The following is a 24101-nucleotide window of genomic DNA, read 5'->3' on the forward strand; positions in this document are numbered from 1 at the left end:
AACAGCTCCCTTCTCTCAATAATCCCTGGCTTCTCCATGAAAGACAAGTAACATCAAGACGTCTCTATCCAGCTGTGGATGCCATAAAGCATATACACCAGCATTACTATACCTCGGAATAACCACTGTACTGCAATTTAGACCTACTAGAGTCCTTACGTGGGCACTGGTCAGTATGACTTAGCATATCCCTGTATGTGTAGATAGTTCCATGACCACTCAATTTGTCCACATACTGTAAGTAGTATTGTTGCTCAGATGAAAACCCAAACAAATAATGTAATTAATGTTTTAAGGGGTCATTTATTATTAAGTTAAAAAAAATTAAACAAGAAAAGTCACTGACACAAGGAAGCCTAATAATATATATCCTGGTGGCACCAAGGGCACATATAGTGCAGAGAATGAGAAATGTGAAGACGTGATAATTAGAATTGACGCTAATTTAAGTGACCAAATGGTTATTAAAAAATTTTAAGACTTTAAACTATAAATCACAAAGGCACGCGGAGAATGCCAAGCGAGCTGGAAGAGAACACTACAGTACATGACTGCTGTACTGTTCATCAGGCTGAGTGCCGCGTGAGCCAGTTATCAGTGTTATATTTGTGTCTGATAAATGAGTTCACACTGTAATTATCTCCATTTCTCTGCCAATAGTTCTACCATGCCAAGTAGCAAGTAGTTGTCCAAGACACAAAATTCTAACCTATTCCCTTTAACAAAGGAATATATATATATATATATTATACACACACACACACATACATACACACACACATTGTTGATGCTCTGAGCCATCTGTCCCTCACTGATGTCACAGTGCAACCTCTGACCCAAGTGCGCTACTGCTATCCGCGTCTTCTCTCGCCGTGCTCCATTGAGGATGTTCCCCTGAGCATCTCACTACACTGAAGACTGGATCATACACCTTAGGTACCACAAATATGACTGTCACCACCACTCACTGTTAAAGGGTCACTGCCACCACTGAATGTATATACAGGTGTGTGCTACCCCAATACGCACACTACCTGCAATAACTCAGTAAGCTCCTGGCTGGATCTGTTTGTACCGGTTATATATGCAAACCTGCATTAACCCTGCGTTACCTTGCATCCTGTTAAGCTGCTGATTAATAAACCAATAAGCCTGGTTAAGTTATCTGCCATATGCATTGGCCGCCATCCCACACCGCTGTCACCTATCAACACGATGGGTTCTGCCAATAGGTGATGGGCCCAGTCACCAGCAGTTAAGAATAATGACACTGGAAGAAAACAACTGCAGCAACATGGAATAAAAGGATATGTATAAGTAACAGACAAAAGTCCGTTATTCGTATTAAAGGTGAAAATGTACAGTGCAGGGGAGAGGCAATAAAGGCATCCGCCTAGGGCCTGGCGGGTCCCTAGGGGGCCCGTTGCCGGGGCTGTATACAGGTATTTTCCGGCGGATCATGAACTCCGCTGTATGTGTCAATGTGCGCGCCGCACTGGCTGGCTTAATACTCCGGCAGCTACACTGACAGCCTTCCGAGCCGGCTCCAGTCTCTGTACTGTGTTGTGCCTGTGACGTCATGACGCACAGGCATATGATGTCACATGCATGGAGAGCGGAACCAGGACCAGCTGCTAAGGATGAGCAGCAAGGTGAGTGTGAGACGCTGGAGGCCGCTGTTGCATAATGTATAGGAGATGGGGGCAGGTACTATATGGGGGAAGGGGGAGGAGTGGCTGGGTGGCACTGATTGACCTAGCTGTTATTAAATACTATATAGAAGATGGGGGCCTGTTGGGGGGGGGGGGGGGACACACATTGAAGCGGTCAATGTGTCTTGACTTCTCTGTATTTCTTTACTTGTCTTCTGTGGAATAATTTGCTAAATTAAAAACTAGGGAAGATTTTTGTTGGCTAATAAAAGTATTAATTATGAAAATAGCTGGATTTGGGTGGAGGGGAGGGGTGCTCCAAAATTTCTCACACAAGGTGCAAGTAGACCTGGGGACGGCCCTGACAATCATTGAGGGGGGAGGTGGAGGGTGGGCACCGATACGTAGAGCGGTCACTATTAGCCATGGGTGTAACTATAAGTATTAAGGGATGGGTGCTACTGCCTGTTACAGTGGGGAAGGGGGGAGGGGGGTGACACTGATATATAAAGAGGTCACTAATAGGTGTAATAATTTAATAATTAGTGTTATAAGCGATGGGTGTCCGCTAAAATCAGTGGGGAGCAGACTGTTATATAAGGTGGTTATTAATGGGTGTAATAAGTATTTTAAGGGATGGGTACCTGCTACAACCAGTGAGGGGGGAGTCACTGATCTAAAATGTGGTAACTGAGTGGTGTAATAATGGAAATTAGAGGGATATGGTGCAATCAGTGTAGGTGGGACAGTAATATAATACAGTCAGTGAGGGGTAAATTATAATAGTAATTAGGGGGGATGGGGGCCTGGTACAATCAATGAAGGTACAGTAATATAATGAAGTCATAGAGTGAGGGTGTAATAATGGGAATTAGAGAGTAGGGGACATGGTGCAATCAGTGAAGAGGGAAAGTAATATAGCCCGACAGGAGCTATTCAATTGTTGCTGCTGCCGGGCGCGATCAGCTGCCAGCGCACCATTTCAGCTCGCAGCTCCAGAGGGGTGCGAGCTGAAATGGGCGGAAAGTGACCTGTTTGGGAGCCGAAACAGTATTTTTCGCAATCGCACCCAGCACTTTGGTTGGAGGAAGCAGTTTTACGCGGCTAAATCCGACCACTATGGGCGCGATCAGCGCGAAAATGGGCATCAATTGAATAGCGCCCCGTGATCTCCTGTCACTTTAGATGGGAGATCTGGACCACAAAAAGAATTGAGTACCACCCTGGGGTTTAATAATGGGAAGGTGTGCAGTCAAGCACGAAACGATAACCTAATGTAGGCGGTCTGCAAGCCCTAACTAAGTACAGTAAATGATAAATTCGCATGAAGCCTGGTCCCGATGAGTTGTGAATCTTATAGTGTAGCCTGGCCTATATCTATGAGAAATACAATTGTGAAGCCTTGGTGTTTTATTACTACTATTTTGGAGAGAGCAGGCTGAATAGGATAGTTATGGTGCAGGGGTCTTTATTAAAAGTGGCTATTTTTATATACATTGATTGCACTTTCTATGATATCAGGCGTTAAAAGTTTAAATAAATTATTTTGTTTTATATTTGCACTGTGTTTTATGTGCCTTTTTAATGTTTGCAATATTTGTAATGTTTAAAGCTTTAAAAAGTTATATATATGGAGGATAAACAACAAATGATGTAAGGGGCATGAATCAGGAACGAAAATAAAAGTGCTATGGATTGTTTGAGGGAGGAGGCCCCAAACTGGTATCTTGCCTAGGGCCCCAAGAGGTCTAAATTTGTCTCTGGTGCAGGGGCTAGTATGGGCTTTCGCTAAAGCTCAGAAAACTACACCACATGGAAATTCACCAAGCAGTTGCAATTAAAGCGAGAAAAGTTGTGTAAGGTCACCAGTGACCCCAGGGAGCACCCCAACCCAGATGATTTAGATGGGGACCATAGGTTTAGCTGTAAAAGCAGCACATGTATTCCCATCATTCACAGGAAGGTTAGAGCACACGAAATGTGGTGGCTTTGCAGACGTCTTATGAAGACAAAGGCTTAATGAGAAGAATCAATCTGAGGTGCACTCTGTAAGGCACTAAGCTAGTTTTATGCAAGAATATGAATAAATATACAGCTAGGATGCGGTCTCTCTAAGCAATTGACATCAGTAGTTGTCCAAGTAGACAACGAGGAGGTGGCAATGGCGATGCTGCAAAACCTTACGCCAGACTATGATTTTCTAATAGTAGTTTTTGAGTCATGCGCTGCCAAGCTATTAACAGTTTCAAGAGACCATTCCTGTTGAGACGAAAAATGAGAATTCTGCTATCAAAAGGCATAAAACCCAAAAAGCCCAAGTACAAGTGCTTCAAGTAGGACATAAGACCCCAGAATGTAGAACAAGTGAACAAAGTGCTACTTCATTATGCAGGCATGATATAATGAGTCAGCATTAAATGCAGCTGACAGTCACCACAAAGATTGCTGCTACATGGACTGAGGAGCAACGAGGTACTTCAGATATATTTGTTAGTTCAAGTTAAAGTCGTGTGATTCTGTAAACGTCAGGGGAATCGGAGATAAATGTCCTAAATGACACAAAAGTTGGGACATTTACTGTGCGCTTGAGGATCAAGGGCAAAACAGTTGTTACAGACATATTAGATGTATTATTTGTGCCAGATCTATGAACTGTTCTGATTGCCATCAATGTACTGCAGAAGAGGAAATACAAGGTGCAATTCACAGGTTGTGTACAATAAAAGAAGGACTGTAATTGCAATGGCAACCAAGCAGCAACAATTGTACATCCTAGATACTGAAAAGTGTTGTGCGATGGTGGCTCCAGATTCCAACCAGTCTATGGAGCTGCATAGCAGACTGGATCACGTAGGATATGACAACGTACATAAGCTTCTAGATGGCATAGTGATGGGTCCGTGAACAACCCAGAAAGGCCAGAATGTGAAAGTTGCTTGAAGGGTAAGCATACACATTGCCCATTTCAAAGTCAGCATCCAGAACTATGGCACCATTGGAACTAGTGCACACAGACGTGTGTTAACCGATGGAGGTGAAGTCATTGAGTGGGAACCACTACTTTATGACACTCACAGATAAAGATCTAAGGATGATGCAAGTATACTTCCTACAAGTTAAAAGTGAAGTAACCAGTAAAATTTTAGAATACAAGGGTCTAGTGGAAAATCAAACAGGCCTAAAGTTAAAGTGCTAAGGTCTCACAACAGTGGAGAATATGATAACAGAGATCTAACTATCTTGCTAAAGAAGAGTTGCATTCAACACCAACTAACATTAGCATACACACCTGAACCGAAAGGCATGGCTGAAAGGGCAACTGAACAATCGTTGAAAAAGAACAAACTATACTGATGCAGATCTAGTCAAGAGATTCTGAGCAGACCAGGTCCTAAATGCAGTGTAACTAAAGAATTGAGCACCTACAGTGGCAATCAAAGATAAAACACCATTGGAAACATGTTCCAATAAAAAGCCAAGTGTCAATCACCTCCGTGTCTTTGGCTGTAAAGCATATACGGGAAAGAAAGGAGACACAAGTTAGAGCCCAAGTCCATCTCATGTATTATGCTTGGATACGATCAAGAGAACAAAAGTTGGTGAGAGTTTAGAAAAAAACTCACACTTTTTAAACCCGGCGAATGTAACAGTCTGAGAACTTGCAAACTCGCATGTTTTCCAGGCTCAAAAACTCTCACGATTAAACTCTCATCCAAATGATTTGCCATTTTGTGTGAGAGTGTACTGCTAAACTCTCATTTTCTAAACTCTCACCCTATTACATTTGGCCTGGTCTACCACTGCTATGCAGATGATACACAACTGTAACTGTCCTTTGCTCCAGGTACAAAGGACCCAATAACAACCCTAAATGGCTGCTTAGCTGAGCTTCAGGAGTGGATGAGTGCCAGATGGCTGTGACTGAACCCTGATAAAACAGAGGTTCTTATTATAGGTCACAGAAAAGGGCTACAGCATAGCCAACCAACAGGACTTACGCTTGGGGGTTCAGAATTACAAAACACTAAACATGTGCGGAATCTTGGTGTTGTCCTGGATAGTGGCTTGACACTTAAACATCAGGTATCAACCACAATCAAATCCTCATTCTTTCACCTGAGGAACATAGCCAGAATCAAGCACTTAATTCCGTCAGAAGATCTGCCCAAAGTCATACATGCATTTATATCATCATTGCCTAGACTACTGCAACGCCCTCTACCTCGGTCTCCCAGCAAAAGAATTACACCGCTTGCAGATGGTACAAAACGCAGCTGCCAGGCTATTAACCAACCAGCCCTGTTCCAGCCACATAACACCCATTCTCTACTCCCTTCACTGGCTGCCTGTCAGATGGCGAATTGCTTTCAAGATTGGATTAATAACTTACAAAGCCCTTCATGACCATGGCCCAGGGTTGACGAAGGACTATTAACAGTACCTAGAATCTCACGGAATTCGTCTGGGGGTCGAGCTTTCAGTTTTGTGGCTACAACCTTTTGGAACTCACTTCCCCGCACAGTTCGAGAGGCATCCACTCTAGAATCCTTCAAAAATAGACTCAAAACTCACCTATTCACCCAAGCATTTCACTAATGTCCCTTGTTTAAGCTTATTTTGTATTTTGTACTGTAAATGTAAAGCACTTTGAAAAGATGTAAAGCACCTTTAGGAGAAAAGCGCTATATAAATAAAATTATTATTATTACATTTGGCCCATAGTGTTTCATGAGGCAGCTTCAACTAAAGACAAGCTGGATATTGCAAAACCTCAAAAACCTGTGACGCTAGATATGACAACAGCTGGAAGCATGTCAGAAAGACTACAAATACAAATGATCAAATACAGAGCAGAAGCTCTATAAGGAGCAACAAAGGTAAAACGCCTAAAAGATACTGCAAGGGATTTGCTAACTTTTTCTGCTGTGACACTCAAACTATACAAGAAACAAAGTCAAAAAGAAACTGGGAAGAATGGAAATCAGCCATAGATAAGGAGCTTGCAGCCTTGAACAACAATGACACATGGACCATTATGGATAGGCCGAGTGACTGCATAACAGTCAAAAACAAGTGAAAAGTCTTACTCACTACAAAGCCTGACTTGTTGCCAGGGGTTACACCCAGAAATCAGGCATTAACTACGTGAAGATCTTCTCACCTGTTGCAGGGTACAGTACATTATGTATGGTTATTGCTATATCGACTGTGTATGATTTGATGCTGTACCAACTGGACTTTGATTAAGTCTTCTTAAACAGTGAGCTAATGGAGATTTATATGGAGCCACCAGAACATTATAATGCATTTCCAAAGGGAAATGTATGTCTAACAAAATAAATCATAGTATGGGCTAAAACAAAAGTGGCGGCTGCTGGATCATAATAAAAATAATGTTTGGAATGGCATATGCAGAACCTGTCAGCACATCAATTGACAAAAGTACAAAAATAACCAAAGCTATAGTCAGGTGCATAAATACTGGGACATTGACAGAATTTTCATATTTTGGCCTCTATTCACCACCACAATGGCTTTGAAATGAAACAAACAATATGTGCTTTAACTGCAGACTTTCAGATTTAATTTGAGGGTAATTACATCCAAATCAGGTGAACGGTGTAGGAATTACAACGGTTTCTATATGTGCCTCCCACTTTTTAAGGGGCCAAAAGTAATGGGACTATCAACTCAAAAGCTATTTCATGGACAGATGTGGACTATTCCCTCGTTATTTCATTATCAATTAAGCAGGTAAAAGGTCTGGAGTTGATTCTAGGTGTGACATTTGCATTTGGAATCAGTTGCTGTCGACTCTCAATATGAGATCCAAAGAGCTGTCACTATCAGTGAAGCAAGCCATCATTAGGCTGAAAAATCAAAACAAACCCATCAGAGAGATAGAAAAAACATTAGGTGTGGCTAAATCAACTGTTTGGAACATTCTTAAAAAGAAAGAATGCACAGGAGAGCTCAGCAACACCAAAAGACCCCGGAAGACCACGGAAAACAACTGTGGTGGATGACAAAAGAATTATTTCCCTGGTGAAGAAAAACACCTTCACAACAGTTGGCCAAATCAAGAACACTCTCCAGGAGGTATGTGTATATTTGTCAAAGTCAACAATCAAGAGAAGACTTCACAAGAGTGAATATAGAGGGTTCACCACAAGATGTAAACCATTGGTGAGCCTCAAAAACAGGAAGACCAGATTAGATTTGCCAAACATCATCTAAAAAAGCCATTACAGTTCTGGAACAACATCCTATGGACAGATGAGACAAAGATCAACCAGAGTGATGGGAAGAGAAGAGTATGGAGAAGGAAAGGAACTGCTCATGATCCAAAACATACCACCTCATCAGTGAAGCATGGTGGTGGTAGTGTCATGGCGTGGGCATGTATGGCTGCCAATGGAACTGGTTCCCTTGTATTTATTGATGATGTGACTGCTGACAAAAGCAGCAGAATGAATTCTGAAGTGTTTCGGGCAATATTATATGCTCATATTCAGTCAAATGCTTCAGAACTCCTTGGACGGTGCTTCACAGTGCACATGGACAATGACCCGAAGCATACTGCAAAAGCAACCAAAGAGTTTTTTAAGGCTAAAAAGTAGAATGTTATGCAATGGCCAAGTCAATCCCCTGACCTGAATCCGATTGAGCATGCATTTCACTCGATGAAGACAAAACTGAAGGGAAAATGCCCCAAGAACAAGCAGGAACTGAAGACATTTGCAGTAGAGGCTCTGCAGAGCATCACCAGGGATGAAGCCCAGCGTCTGGTGATGTCTATGCATTCCAGACTTCAAGCTGTAATTGCCTACAAAGGATTTCCAACAAAGTATTAAAAAGTGAAAGTTAGATTTAGGATTGTTTAGTTTGTCCCATTAATTTTGGCCCCTTAAATAGTGGGAGGCACATATAGAAACCCTTGTAATTCCTACACTGTTCACCTGATTTGGATGTAATTACCCTCAAATTAAATCTGAAAGTCTGCAGTTAAAGCACATCTTGTTTGTTTCATTTCAAAGTCATTGTGGTGGTGAATAGAGACCAAAATATGAAAATTCTGTCAATGTCCCAATATTTATGCACCTGACTGTATGTGTCCAACAGCAGAGGCAGGGATAGAGGAAATGAGAAGTTCTCAATCACAGCCATTGAAACTGTAATGCATGAAATTTTTTCCGCACATACCAGACATCGTATATGCACTCAGTCATGTTAGCCATTTTGCAATCAATCCTAGAATAGAGCATTGGACAGCTGTATCCACAGATACCTAAAGGGCACAAGTTCCTCAATACTAAAGTTTGCAAAAAAATATGGTAGTTACAAGCTTACTGTAATACCGATTGGGAATCAGGTGAAGACAGCGATGAGCGCTCTCTACACTGTTCGCCCATTTACTGCCAGGTCTGGGACTTCGTAACGGAGGGGGACGTGCACTGACATCACAGCGAGACCTTCAATCTAAGTGTACTACAGCGCAGTCTTTCCGAATTAGCCCTATAAACTCCTTGATGTATCTGTTTGTATCGGTTTATATGTGCATACCAGCATTAACCCTGTGTTACCCTGCATCTTGTTAATTAACCAAGTTATCTACCGTGTGGACTGACCTACATTGTACAACGCTGACACCCAACAACAACATAGGTTCTGCCAATATAAAGCTCAGGTGACATGTGTTACCTGGCATAACTTCTACCACATTAAATAACTACAAATAGTTAGTGCTGGTCTTTCCCATCTCTACTTGAGTGGGTGACTGTTCAAACAATGTTGCCGCACTCTGCAGGGACATCCACTATCACCTTAATGCTGTGTAGCGCAGATGGCTTAAATGTATTTGGTTACAAACAGCGCCAGATTATCCATAGGGCAATCTAGGCTCCCACCGAGGTGCCCCAGCTTACTGAAACCAGTGCTCTTTTGACAAATGGAGTGGAAAGGAAGGCGACCCAAACAAGTATGTTGCCTAGTGCCCCATGGCATCTTAATCCAGCTCTGGTTACAAATGGCCCATATATATGTCAGCACGACATGACTGGCAAAACATGGCAGGTGCTAGATTCCGGTTTTTATTCTTTGGGTTAGGTCTATTGGGTATGAGTGAATTTAGCAATGAATTCTAACGGCTTAATTTATGTGCTCAACAGGTAGTTTAGAGAATTCTATATTTCAGAGGATCCCAAACGCGGTCCTCAAGGCTCCCCAACTGTTCAGTTTTAGAAATATCCATGGTGAAACACAGGTGGTTTATTTAGTACCTCAGTCAATTTAATTTAACCACCTGTGCCCTACCATGGATATCTCGAAAACCTGAACTGTTGGGGAGCCTTGAGGACAGAGTTTGGGAACCTCTGCTATATTTATGATCTTCAGGTCAGTCCTTCTACAAATCAAAAGGTCTGATCTCTCTGCATTGAGGCACAAAAAGTAAAAACAGGAGAGGATTAGAAGATAAACAACTGAAGATGGGGCAAAGTAGGAGGATAAAAGGTAAGATGAAGGGAAGTATAGGGAGAGGGGAGATTCAGGATGTGATGAAAGATACCCAGGATATGCCAATTATATTGTTTTTCAAAATAAATTAAAAAATCAAAAGCAAATATGACAAGAAGCTTCAGCACACAACAATATATTACATTTACAATACAGTACAATGCCGAATATTCAGAAATACAGATTAGCCGGCTCCACTGGTGTTTACGATATTCTGGTCCTCCCAGAGCCTGAAACTGCAATGAGATTCATCAGAGCAGGATGGCTTGTTGTCCTTAGCCTACTACAGCCACACCTCCTTATTCCCTAATGAAACATGTGCAGGTCACTATGGTCCATGCAGCACATCCTGATAGGCCTCTTTCGTAGGGCTCGTCAGTCTTTATCAGCCACATTAATGAAAGTTACTTTTGTAACCACCATTGGCTGAGTGTTTTTGGATGGTGGCCCATTCTCTAAACTCCCATTCTCCAGCAAAATGACTGTACCTATTATACTTTTCTCTTTTTCCCTATAATTTGCACAAACATAATTGGTTATTAACTCTCTATTGTGTTACATAGCCTGTCTGCGCATAAGATGTGCAAATGTAAGAAACTGCCCATTCAGTACACGTGGCTGACAGCAGTGTTCCTTTGACTATCAGTAATCCGCCCCCAGCCCTACACTTGTGCGAGCAGCCGCAAAATATCTGCATTTGCACCGGCCCCATCTTTGGTCCATGAGAGCTGACCGATTGCCCCGTTGCCACCCAGTAGCGCTCATTCAGCCATAAATACGAAGCAATCGAGATGCAGCTGACTCAGAATGGCAGGTAAACGCTCTATGTTGTGTATGCAGGCTGTGACACCTGTGCAGTTTGCTAACAATGGCGAAGTCTGTCTGCATTCGGAATTGTGTGCAATTCTGAATCAGGCCCTTAATGTGTAGGTAGAAGATCTATTTTCAGTGTACCATTAATCTATACAAAACAAAGCTTGGTATAAAATATTGACCCTGAAAGTGTTTAGTTATCTTAAATTGCTTAAATATCTAGTAATAAAGATTCTAGATATAAAAGGGAATTTGGATGCTAAAACAAAAAGTTACTTTGGTGCATATGAGTCATATAATGGCTCCTGATGGACACACTGCATACAGAATAGCCAAAATGAATGTTCAGCGTTGTCACGGAAACCGCTCCCATAGACCTACAAATCCACAGCTATAGACCCTTCATACATAGCTCTAAATAATTCCAATGCAAGGGAAGTACTACAGTGAGACATCACTTGGTATCAGAACAAATATTTTTATACTTTATGTACCATTTATAAAACATTGTTGTGTTAGTCACTGTTGAATCTGGAGGAAGTGAGACTGCTCTTTTTGCTTCTTGCAATTACCCAGCTTGTTGGCATTCATTACAGAAAACATGAAAGAGAAAATGATCCAGCAGTGCAGATGCAGCAAAACTCAGTGTACTGTACAATATACCAGAACCAGCCCGCTTGCTCACCACAGCTAAGAAATAAAATACAGAGTGGCCTGGCAGCTGAGAAATAAGTTGCATTTATCATACTGAAAAAGGAAAAAGAAAAGAAAAATAGCCTAAAGGCAGAGGACTATAACCAGTCAATTATTTTCCGTAGCGTGGAAGTCTAGACCTTTCTCTAAAGGTTGGCTCCAATAATTACTCAACAGATTTGATTTTTTTACATAAAAAATACGGAAACTATGATTTCCGTATTTTTTATGTAAATCCCCTATTCAGCAATGGTATAATGGAGAAGATAACGAAATCATCTTCTCCATTGATTAACATCTCGCTGAATACCGCACTGTAGGGATCAGCCATTGATCTCTACAGTGCTTTACCACTTTTTGCTATTCAGCAAAGCAAAAAGTGTTAAATCACTCGATAAATATTTACTTTATATAACGCCAGAATGGCGTTATATGAGGAAAATCTTATATATACCGAAAACTGCAGGGACAGAGGGAAATTTTCCCATAAGTCCCTGCAGCATCATGTAAGCCCGCCCAGTCTCCGTGCCTGGTTCCCAGTGATCGGCGGCAGGTAAGTCCGCCTAGAGCCTTTTAAACCTGCCGAAATTGATTGACATGTGTATACAGGCTTTATACTAGCCTGTATACATGTATATTTATGTGCGATTATATTTAACATTTACATATAAATGTTAACTATAAAAGCACATAAATATACATGTATACAGGCTAGTATAAAGCCTGTATACACATGTCAATCAATTTCGGGAGACAGGAGCTGTACTTAACCAGTCGGTGGTCACCGCAAGCAGGGACGGAGACTGTTCCTGAGCGCATGACTGAGCATGCACAGAGGAACAAAACAGAAGGGATTGTTTTCGGAATCCCGATAACAATGCTTTCTGTGACATCGCAGGGACAGCGTGTTACTGCAACCGCTGTCCCTGCTCAAAATACTGCTGCATAGCCTCCATATCTTATCATAATTGATAAAATCTTGTGACAATGTTGCCCGATAATATTCTGGGCAACATCGTCACTGTGGCTGAATAGACCCCACAGTGTGTACAATGATGAAATAGAGAGGATGGGACTGTGCCTGCACCATATAAGAAACTAGTAATTACAGAACTGTGTGACAGCTGATGGTATAATAATACTTCCTGCTATATTAAATAAAAGAAATGGGTAATTTGGGCAACTTTGCACCCCAATCCTGCACTTTTTTTTTGTCTCCATTCAGAGGCAAATCTTTTCTGCTGGTTACAAGGCGCAGACTTTTCACACCGGCGAAAAGTCTTTGGAATTGAATACGGGGATAAGTTCTCGCCTGGCGAAGTAACGTCAACGGCGAAACTTTATCACCGAACTCGGCTTTTCACCGGCAATTGAATACGGCCCTTGGGAGGAGGGCAGGAGCGGATCTTCCAATTCCTGGTTAGCACACACTTAGCTGCAACTAAAATATGAGACATCAATTTCTTGGAATGTTTGCAGAGATGTTGGGGCTGGAGGAGGGTGTAGCATAAGAGGAAGTAATGGATCCCTTTGAATTGGAGATTCCAGCACAGATTCCAGAAAGGTATGGGCTACAGAGATGTACGCTGTCTATGTTTTCACAGTTCAGCAAATTTTTACTACTGCGCATGCGCAAAACCCTGAGGAAAGTCTCAGAGCACACGCGCAAGCTGTAGTTTGAGACGACATTTGCAATGTCTCTGTGATCGCTAGGTCCTGAGCACACCATTGCGATTCATGGGCGTTACTTGATGGAGTCAGGGATGTGGCCAAAAGTGTTCGCAAGAAAAGGCTGGACCGTGGGTGTGTTATGGGATTTCCATGGGTGTGTCTGCATTCGCGGCTGCGTTCCCAGTCAGCGCAGCCCAGGACATACTTAAGGAGTCAATTTGTGTCTAATGTGGCATCGATGGTGGTGTGTTCTCGATCCCCTGCAGATCTGCACACAACACAGATAGGGAAAGTGGGTGTAGCAGCATTTGCACAGTCCATCGCACCCTTTCAGATGGGGAGCCTTTCGCTATACATTAGCATATTTTCGCATATAAATTACAAGCGCAGCTGCAAAAGCAATAGCATGCAACTCGTTCCAAAATGTGACGATTATCGGGCATGTCCACCATACATAAAACAAAGTTCCCCTGTGGCCACAGTTCCACCGCAAACAACTTGCTCAGTCTATCTGGGGAGTGATACCACCTATAATAGACTTTATAAAGCAATTTATTTTTGGTAGATATAGATATGGAGTTATCAGCAATTTCCTCCTTTATGCTCTCCCATGCATCCTCATTTGGTATAAGACCCAGGACTCTGCTGGGTAGCAAATAGTACTATTGTGTGGTGCTTTCGCCAGTGATTACTTGATTTGTAGTTAGGGGCTCAAGCGGCATAAGGTCTTATTCCCGACCGCTGGGATTCCGGCACCGGCATCCCGACCGCCAGAATCCCAAAGGTAAGTAGCGGGGTTAGCGTTAGGCACAAAGTGGGGAGGGTTATGTTTAGGGTGCGGGAGGTTAGGTTCAGGCACCGGGGAGGGAGGGTTGGGTAGGGACAGGGGGAGGGTTAGAATACCTACCGACCGGTGTCGGTATCCTAACCCTGTCGGGATGCTGGCATCTGGATTTTGAACGCCGGGATCCTGAGTGCCGGCATCCTATACCTAACCCGCTCAAGTTGTTTGTAGGCGCACTGTTGAATCACACAAAACTTCACATGACTGTTGTCTTGGTGTAGAAGTGAAGTGTTTATACTTTGGATACTAGTTTTCATTATTCTGTATTATTGTGCATGGGCTAGTAAAGTGCCAACTGAAATGGTGACTCAGCCATAAGCATCAGTACAGGGCAAAGTGTTTTTATGCTGTAATTATGCTGGTATTTTTAGAAAAGTACTCATTTTGTTTTTACCCGCAGAATATTTTCAAGGATTCTCTAGTCCTTTGTTTTGCTCTCCTTTCTGATGTAATGATATTGGTTGTGCTATGTATACATTTTTAAAGTGATGACATTTCAAAGACAATGTTCCAGCTTTAAAGTGGAAACTACTGTGAAGGACAAACCCAGGTTTGCCATTACTCGTTTCCAGATAAGGGTGTATCTATAGTTTAAAGTCACATGAATAAATTTTTACTAATTACATTTAAAAATAACGCCTATCCTTCCTCACGTTGCTGTCCCTGCCATTCTCCTTAGAATAAGACTTAGTTATCCATGAATATAGAGTTTTCCTCCTTACGTACAAAATTTATTTTGGACACAGAGCATGAAAGTCCATTGGAAATGTATATTGTACCAATTTGTGTAAGTGTTCAAGTGTTTGCGTTGAATTAGGGAAAAATATATAGGTTCCTATTCCACGTCTGGTCACAGATTTGGATAAACTGTCTTTTTAACAAAGCTGACTACATCAGCCTTTTTACCCTCCTCTACACATTACATTACCCAAAACACCACTTGAGCTCAGTAAGTACTGCACCACACGCTATGAGACATCATCATGGCAGCCTACAGTTTGCAAAAAACATTTTTTTATAAACTTCAACTAATTGGAATGCAATGAAATTTCCATTGCTAATTATTATTATTATTATTATTATTATCCTTTATTTATATGGCGCCACAAAGGTTCCGCAGCGCCTTACACAGTACATAAATGAGCACACAAGAAAAACAGTTAATAGTAATACAAAACAATGCAGGACAAGGACAAGGTTATAAACTCAGCTGCAAAACACAAGCAGCAGGACATGAGCAACCAGGTGGTAGGTGCCATTGTAGGGAGTTAGGAGTAAATTATACTATAAGTAGGGGGAGGAGAAGCACGTGAGGATGAGGGCCCTGCTCGTGAGAGCTTACATTCTAAAGGGGAAGGGCAGACAGACAGGGGCGACACAGAGGGGTAGATAGTGAAGAAGGAGCATGGAGCAGTGGGTTAGGATATGTGCTGCGGAATGTGTGTGTATAAGACGACCTGATGTTATGTAAAAATTAAGTCCTTCATACATCTATCTCTATGATAGAAAATAGATTGTTTGTGTTATTTACATGAGAGATGTACAAAGTAAAGTAGAAGCACTTTAATTTGTGTGTTACATTTTAGCATCTATATACAGCCTGACAAGAAATGCAGCTATTATGGGACTGTCCCGCCATCCTAATACAGTAGTGACTACTTTAGTTCCAGCTGCTGGGTGCTATGCCATGCTCCTGTGAGTGGGTGCATCTCACATGCTAGACCCACTCACAAATGGGTGCAGCCATACATGATGTGGTCCCACAGGATGTTGCAGTACCCGGGCCCAGAATTTCTCTTGGCAGCCCTGGAGGTGACAGACAGAACGAGGAGGGAATGGGGCTTAGTAGTGGGGTAACAAGACCATGGAGGGAGGTGGTTGAGAGTGGAGGTATAGGAGAAGTGGGGGAAAGAAGCAGAGGGTTGGAAGCAGACTGATGAGAGAAAAAAAGGAAGAACAGCAAGTGGAGGAAACAGGAGGGGGAAGAGAGGGACGGATAAAGTAGAGGATTATGTGGACATAGAATATGGGGGTTGTGTGAAGTAAGGGTGTTCATGCTGTGGACAAGGTAATAATTGAGATGTAAACTGGAGTGGAGGCTGTGTAATGTAGAGACAGTGAGATATAGAGTCAGTGTGGATTAAAGTTGTTAAATGTTCAAAAATACATGTAAAGAACAGTGCTGCTAATGTATGAGCGCAGCTCCAAAAGTGATATATAAAGGAGAGGTATGTGAGTAGTGGGTGCAGGAATTAGTTTATAAACAAATGATTAATGTGGATAGATGTGACACAATTGGAAAAGGCAATACAAAATGAATGAGGACAAAATTACAATGTACCCGAGCTGATCCAGTCCAAAGTGTTCTGTTCAACAAAGATCAATCAACAAGAGCAGCACACAGACAGGGGAGCACTTGCAGTGTCCAAGCAGTGAGTGCAGTAAGTAGTTGCCTGGATACAGCAGAAGATGTTGATTTTGTTCATTCACATAAGTATGTTGCTTCTTGTTGTTCAGAAAGTGTTCTGGTTTTGAGTTTCGTTTTCCTCCAGTTTAACTCCAGCGTAACTCCGACTTAGTTATCAAATTGTATTTACACTTATAATCAGAACACTTTGAATCTTAACACAGACTATGGCAGCCTCCGGCTATGCAGCCTGTGGGAGCAGTAATATCTAAAGTTACAAACATGTGTCTCTGTGCTCACTGATTGGGACCCCACCCCAAAAGCTCTAACACACACTAAATTGGGATGCAATAAAGTCTAAGATAAACAATTTGTGAGAAGGGGGAGGCCAACACAGATTCACAATACATTCCTAACTTCCTTTAGATAAATTGCTCTTAGTATAGCAGTAGTTGTAATTTACCCAGTATAAATTTTCAAAACTGTGCTGAGGCAATCACTAAAACAGCATCTGATGGGAGCAGTAGTTGTAATTTACCCAGTATAAATTTTCAAAACTGTGCTAATAGCAACCTGCAGGCTGTGACATTACACTAAACAACAATAGGGGATAGATTTACTATGCACTGGTTCTGCAAAGCCAACAATGATCAACGAGTTTGACTGATGGGTTTAAAGTGGCAACAGAAACAAATGCAATACCAGCCTGGCTTATCATTTATTTCTGTTGCCGCTCTAAATCCATCCGTCACAGCTGATTATCTAAATCTAGATCCAAGTCTCATTTCATGACACTGCCTACCATAGGCTAAAAGACTGTATAATTTCCATAGGCTAAAATATGCATGTGCTCACAATGCTTGCCTGACTTTAGTCTTAAAGAGGACCTGTAGCCAGGTTAATCATTAGCTAGAAGATAGTAGCATCATTATGGTACAAACACTGCACTGCTATGATGTCACTACCTCCTAGGAACGCTCACAAATCAGCTACTTCCTCTAGGTAGAGGTGACAGGTCCAATTCACTACTGAAAGCTTAAATTTTCAACAATTAAATAATGTGTTCCATAGCCACATGCCAAATAAGACTTTTAAGGGGATTACCCATAGGTCTTGCATTAAACGTAAGTGTCACTGCATATCATCCGGTGGTAACCTGCTCTTGAACTTGCGGTCAAAAGAGTCTATGAAGGAGACTCCAGTGATACCAATGCAATGGCACTAGGAAGCAGATACCCCGACTACTTTGTAAATAGTTGATATGGGGCCACTGCAAGTGTAACCAATGTATTCCAATCACATGCCAGCATAAAAAAAAAAATGAAAACATTTTGTTGCCAACGGGTTAAATGCAAAGACCAACCCTACTGGTATGCACAGTACAGCTGCACAATGGGTCCTACTGGTATGCACAGTACAGCTGCACAATGGGCCCTACTGGTATGCACAGTACAGCTACACAATGGGTCCTACTGGTATGCACAGTACAACTACACAATGGGTCCTACTGGTATGCACAGTACAGCTGCACAATGGGTCCTACTGGTATGCACAGTACAGCTGCACAATGGGCCCTATTGGTATGCACAGTACAGCTGCACAATGGGCCCTACTGGTATGCACAGTACAGCTACACAATGAGCCTGATTAAGCACGGATCGCAATTGCAACAGCGTACGCCAATCGGCCGACTGTTGGCTACTGCGCATGACTATACACTGCGCGGAGATCGGACTGAGATTACAGATGCACTCTGGAATCCATTGCAGAGTAAGTGACAGGCCGTGAGCATTTAGGGGTGGCGACGGGGGAGTGGTTGCAGAAACGCAGGCGTGCCTGTCCACTGGAACCCCGTTGCATGGGCCTGCATAAGTTAGCCACTGCGATTGCACGAGACTTGCAAATTCTGAGACAGGTCAGACCCGCTGTATTTGTGTGTGAGGGGACTGTGTTCTCTAATGTTGCTGATGTATACGCAGGACTGCGAGGTATTACGGATGTGAGAAAGCAGTAGTGGGCGTCTCTATGCTAGCAAAGCATTGGCAAACATTAGCTGATTTTCACAGATTCATTGCGTGCGGTTATGCTGTTGCGATTCTTGCTGAATCAGGCCCAATGATCGTATAATGTAAGATGAACGAGGAAAAAAGATCAATATATACAAAATAACTATAAAATATTGTGTACAACTATGAACCCACAAAGGTATTAAAACAAAAACAAGTTAAATACTTAAACTTAAATCTCCTGATCAAAAAGTGAATCAAACTAAGAATTCAATAATAATGTTTCATATTTATTTGTAAAGCGTAACATTATTGTGAAGCATGAGCAATGACGCCATACAGAAAATGAATAAATTTGTGGTCTGTGACAGTACCGCCATGCACCACAAGCTCTTAATAGCCACAGGTTTGTATACGCAAGGAGAGGAAAATGAAAAAAAAAAAGGAGAGGAATGTAGTGAATGATTAATACGAGACGGAAAGATGTATTTGGAAACATCAACTTGGCAGCCAGCGATGTGAAGACAGCCTGCAGAGCGGCCCACGCACAGATGTCTGCCATGCATACATATTGCTTACTTTTAAAAAGGATAATCGCCACATGCCATACTATTATCTGGCTTTCCACATTAGCAAGAAAGACTAAACACAATCAATATCGTAGAGACCACAACACGAATTAAAACATAAGCAATGCCGTCAAGGTTTGCTGCCATAGAAACCTGAAGGGAATGAGTCAGGGTTTCAAAATTAAGTTAAGGACACAGGCCTGAAAATAAAAGGCCATTTAATAAAGCAGAAACTTCAGGGATGCTTCACGCTGTTCTGTTTTTGATCTTTAAGTCTCTGAATGTATTCTGCGCCATTCAGAAATTGCCTTACTGGAGCTCGTTTTGCAAATCACGTCCACAAAGAGTTGACGTAATTATGAGTAAATTAGTTTATGTATTTAAAAAGAAAAGAAAAAGAAAAAGCTACTTAGCAATTGGCAACAGCAGGATAGATATCAATTACAACATACATTTGACAGATGCAGTATTACATCTGTAATATAGTTTTGGTGCCTGGTTTACTTGTTTCGTGTACGCTTAGATTATGGACCTATAAGATGGATTGTATCAAATGCAACATTTTATGGTCGGCATATGGTCTGCTGTAGTATTATTTGTTGTCATATAGGCGAATGCTGCATATTCCTTATATAAAACAAATGACATACTCGAGATCAACCAGACTTCCCTTCAGGTTTTGCTAATGTGGAGCAAGCAAATGCGTAGCTATTGGAGAATGTTTCGCAACCAACCTCCTGGACGCTGGTTGTCCACTTCACCATGTTTAGCTTGCAGGACCAGGGACAGCATATTCCCCGGTGGTCTCAGTGTGGACTCTAACTTGTGGAATTTGTGAATTCGATCTCTGATGAGAATGGCATCGGGCCTCTCGTCATGTGCTAACACTTGTCTGGATATGTACCAGTCAGGGTCTTTCTTGTGGACCACGTTGGTGATCTCTGCTACGAGATCGGACCCTAGAATATCAGTGGGGTTATATTTATGAACATGAACAACATCCTCCCTCTCGCCTAGCAGTTTGGAAAGCACGGAATAGAAATTACCTGTGCAGGGAAAAAACAGAGAGATAAGAACAGAAAAGAAATGGAAGATTAAGACAGATCACAATGTCAGGTTTTCGCGATCATATTTACCTAGCACAGCCACAAACTAATTGGAAAATAAAATAAATCCCATTTCGCTGGTGATAGCAGTGGCGCAGGCACTTCAATCCTCACAATGACGCATTATTCGGAATGGGTTATGATATACATTTTTTTCACCGTTACTACTCCTCTTAAATATTTATTAACTTATAAGTTCAGGAAAATAAGAATAGATAATAAGAATTGTATTCAACAAACAGAAAGAGAATTGCCCTATACAAATATAATCAACCTTGAAAATAGAGACAATTTCAGGGACAAATCTTTAAAACCTGGAACTATGACTGAAATTTAGGGACGGTCTGCTACTACACAGAGATGATCTAGAACACTAATGGTGGGTACACACCTGACAGATATCTGCAGGTGATGGTCGTTCATACACACTGAATGGCCATCATCTGCTTGTGCCCCCGAATCCCAGTGACCCAGCGGCCAATGGGCGGATCGGGGCATGTCCCGCCCCCCCTCGCCGCGGCTGCCTCTGTGTGTGTACGGATGGTCTGCAGACATATATCTGTCCATCGGCTGTACAGCACAGCCAATGCGATATGTCTGTGAATGACGCAGTTTACAGACATATTGTGTGTACACACTGGCCGACGGCCACCAGATATATTGGCTGATCAATTGATCGGCCAATATATCTGTCAGTGTGTACCCAGCTTGAGAGATGGGCAAGACATACATTAGTTCTGCCTGTATTCCACTCAACAATGCGGAGTCACACTGTATAGTACCAGGTAGTGTTGGCTTTAAGGCTGGCGGTGCAGTCAACACACATATAAACATTGATCTTGATGCACAATGAAATGCCCACACAGAATACATATACAGATTGTAAGAAGCATTTCAGACAAGCATCTTAAAATCTACATCTTCAAACTAAATTACCAGTAAGGAATTACTTTTTCTGCTTACCAGAGAACACAGAAGTTACACATTTGTGTCCAATCAACCCTGACAGCTCCATAAACACCTCAGAAAAGACAAAGGAATGTGTTTAATAAGTGTCTTGCATTATAAACTATATTTATTTATGAAAACACCATTTGTGCTTCTGTTGATTTACTAAAAAAAAAAAAAAAAAAACGACAGTATCCCTGACTCCTGCAAGAGATGTTCTAACAGTACTGTTATGTCATTTGGGACACCCCCTTTCCAGCGGGCACAGCTTGCATTTATGTGTGATGTGTGCCCAGTACAGTACACAGCTCCCGACATGATCATTTAGCATTCTGTATTTCTTTCCATAGGTGTTTGTTTGTGTAACCAGGTTAGGGAGTGCAGATGTACTACCAACCACATAACTTATATGTCAAAAGTTATCCTCCATTGGTCTGCATATAATTCTATCCAGTACTCATATCAGCGAGATGTGCAGTGATAGAACCAGAAAAGACACATTGCACACAGTACTTGTGCAGAGGCAAATGTGCCAGTGATGTGCTCTGAGGTGAGGCAGAGCCTTTCCAGTCATAGTTCAGTATACTCCAGAGTTTTCACTATAAAAATGGTAAGAAAAAATGAAAGTAGTATAAATATCTTCTTTGTATTAATCTAACCATTTTTACAGTCTAAACTCTGGAGTAAACCGTGCATGACAGGTGAGGCACTGCCTCCCCTGCCTACTTTTTCCGCACATCCCTGATCAAAACACACCAAATTTCCAGCACTATGCGTATGTCTGTCCTATTCAGAGTCTGCCTGAACCGTATGTCTGTCCTATTCAGAGTCTGCCTGAACCGTATGTCTGTCCTATTCAGAGTCTGCCTGAACCGTATGTCTGTCCTATTCAGAGTCTGCCCGAACCTGGCCGGATTTGTCTTTCCATGAAATAGGGTGTTTCAGGGTGTGAGCTGGGTACATAACCACCCTGACTTGTGGGAGTGTAACAAAAGCTCCATGTGATTCTGAGTCAAGCATATGGAGAAGCCAGATTCTTCCAGATCTCTTGCAACCAAGCATGGGCTGGTATGAGTGCAGATACTAAGGATGATGGTTGCAGCAATTGACATAAACCAAATGGCGGTACACGTTTCTCCTGGCACATGCACAAACCCCCACATTAGATGAACGATTTCTCGCATTAGCATGGGGTAATAAATCAGGCTTCCACGGCTGCGGGCAACTACAGCCACTTTATGTGAACTTCAAGATCGGCCTCTTATTGACCAACTATTCATAATTTTAAAAAACAAACTTACATCACACTTGTACATATGTCACAAATTTACTTCCTGATCAAATTTAGAGCCCATTTAATTTATGCTTTGTACAAAGCAGTGCACAATACCAAAGGTTTAGCTGTCAGATGTAAACAGGAAAAAAGATGGAGACACACTCTGCGTACTGCCAGGTGCTCTTCCCAGATTGTGTCGCCCAATGTGGATTACAACCAAGGCTCAGTGAAAGTACTGCCCAGCAGGTGGTGTACTGGCCCCAACATGTACAATCACCTCTGCAATGCATCTGCTGCACTGGGGGGAATCTATTATTAGGAAAGGTAAAATAGCAGAGATACGACCCTAGCCATCACACATTTTTCTATATAAAATACATACAATTTTATATTGAGCGGTACAATTACATTATAAAAATATATATATGATGTGCCCAGTGAACCCAAAAGTTCAATTAATTGATTTACCAGACCTTTGTGCCTAGGTCCACAGTCACAAGAAACAGACACTGGCAGTAATCACTTTGTAAGAGTAAACATGAAGCAATTTAAGTAGAAAAATCAATGACTGCATATATAACCAATCATTATGACTGTCAGAGAATTAATTGCTGCTTAAATAAACAGAACCATATGCCAACAGGAAAGAGAAATTTAGGAAGTCCCTCAATCTAATGATAAGTTTAGTCAACTGAATTTTCTTAATGGTCCCTTCTTAAGGTGCCCATACATGGTGACATTTTTTACACGATTTGGCTGTTTTCAATCATCCGTAACGACCGATCGCGCCAAAATGCGTATTCCAGTACGATGATGATGCGCGTCCCCGGCGTCGTGTATCGGCATCGCAGATCGACAGAACCTGCAGTAAGATTTCGACCCATCGTGTAGGATTTGACACACATCGGACAGTGTTTTGCTTGATGTGCGATTTAAGATGTGCCTGGCCACTCCCCTCCTCCATTTTGTGACAGACGACGGTAGAAGTGAAGAGAAGCAGCAGCATCGTCTATCTTGCGGAGCTTTGCATATAAAAAGTGAGTAATCGCCTGTATGCTACTATGTACACCCCGAACCACCAATGTACCCCTGCACCTTCAATGCATAATAACCCCTGCACCCACAATGCGTATTAACCCCTACCTCACCTATGCATATTAACCCCTGCCCCCACCAATGTGTATTACCGACTGCCCCACCAATGCATATTAACCCCTGCACCCCCAATGTGTATTAATCCCTGCACCCCAATGTATTAATCCCTGCCCCACCAATGTGTATTAACCACTGCACCCTCTATGCATACTAACCCCTGCACCCTCAATGTGTATTAATCCCTGCACCCCAATGCGTATTAACCCCTGCCCCACCAATGTGTATTAACCACTGCACCCCCAATGCGTATTAACCACTGCACCCCCAATGTACCCAATGCCACCAACGTACTAGCCCATCAATGGTTAATATCCACCGCACCCGCAATGTACCCACTGCCCCAGCCAATGTTATGACAGTGTAGCACAAGTTGTACCCCAATTGTTTAAAAAAAAAAAGAAATGTACTATGAAAATAAACTGACACAGGTTTAAAAATGTACTTAGA

The 24101-nt window shown here is 42.1% G+C and overlaps 1 protein-coding gene across 6 annotated transcripts in view; it reads right to left on the minus strand.

Moving 5' to 3' along the window:
• The window catches only part of PAM (peptidylglycine alpha-amidating monooxygenase), a 154125-nt gene that overhangs the window by 20321 nt on the left and 109703 nt on the right, over positions 1-24101 (minus strand). For 4 of the 6 annotated variants that reach the window (XM_088444652.1, XM_088444651.1, XM_088444653.1 and 1 more), the window contains one exon: positions 19904-20215. The exons of the other annotated variants lie outside the window; for them this stretch is intronic. In XM_088444652.1, the coding sequence (XP_088300778.1) occupies positions 19904-20215 (312 nt within the window). The remainder of the gene's footprint in view (positions 1-19903; positions 20216-24101) is intronic. 6 annotated transcript variants of the gene reach the window in all.

This window comes from Taudactylus pleione, unplaced genomic scaffold (genome assembly GCF_031769625.1).
Source record: "Taudactylus pleione unplaced genomic scaffold, aTauple2 ptg000370l, whole genome shotgun sequence".
NCBI lineage: Eukaryota > Metazoa > Chordata > Amphibia > Anura > Myobatrachidae > Taudactylus > Taudactylus pleione.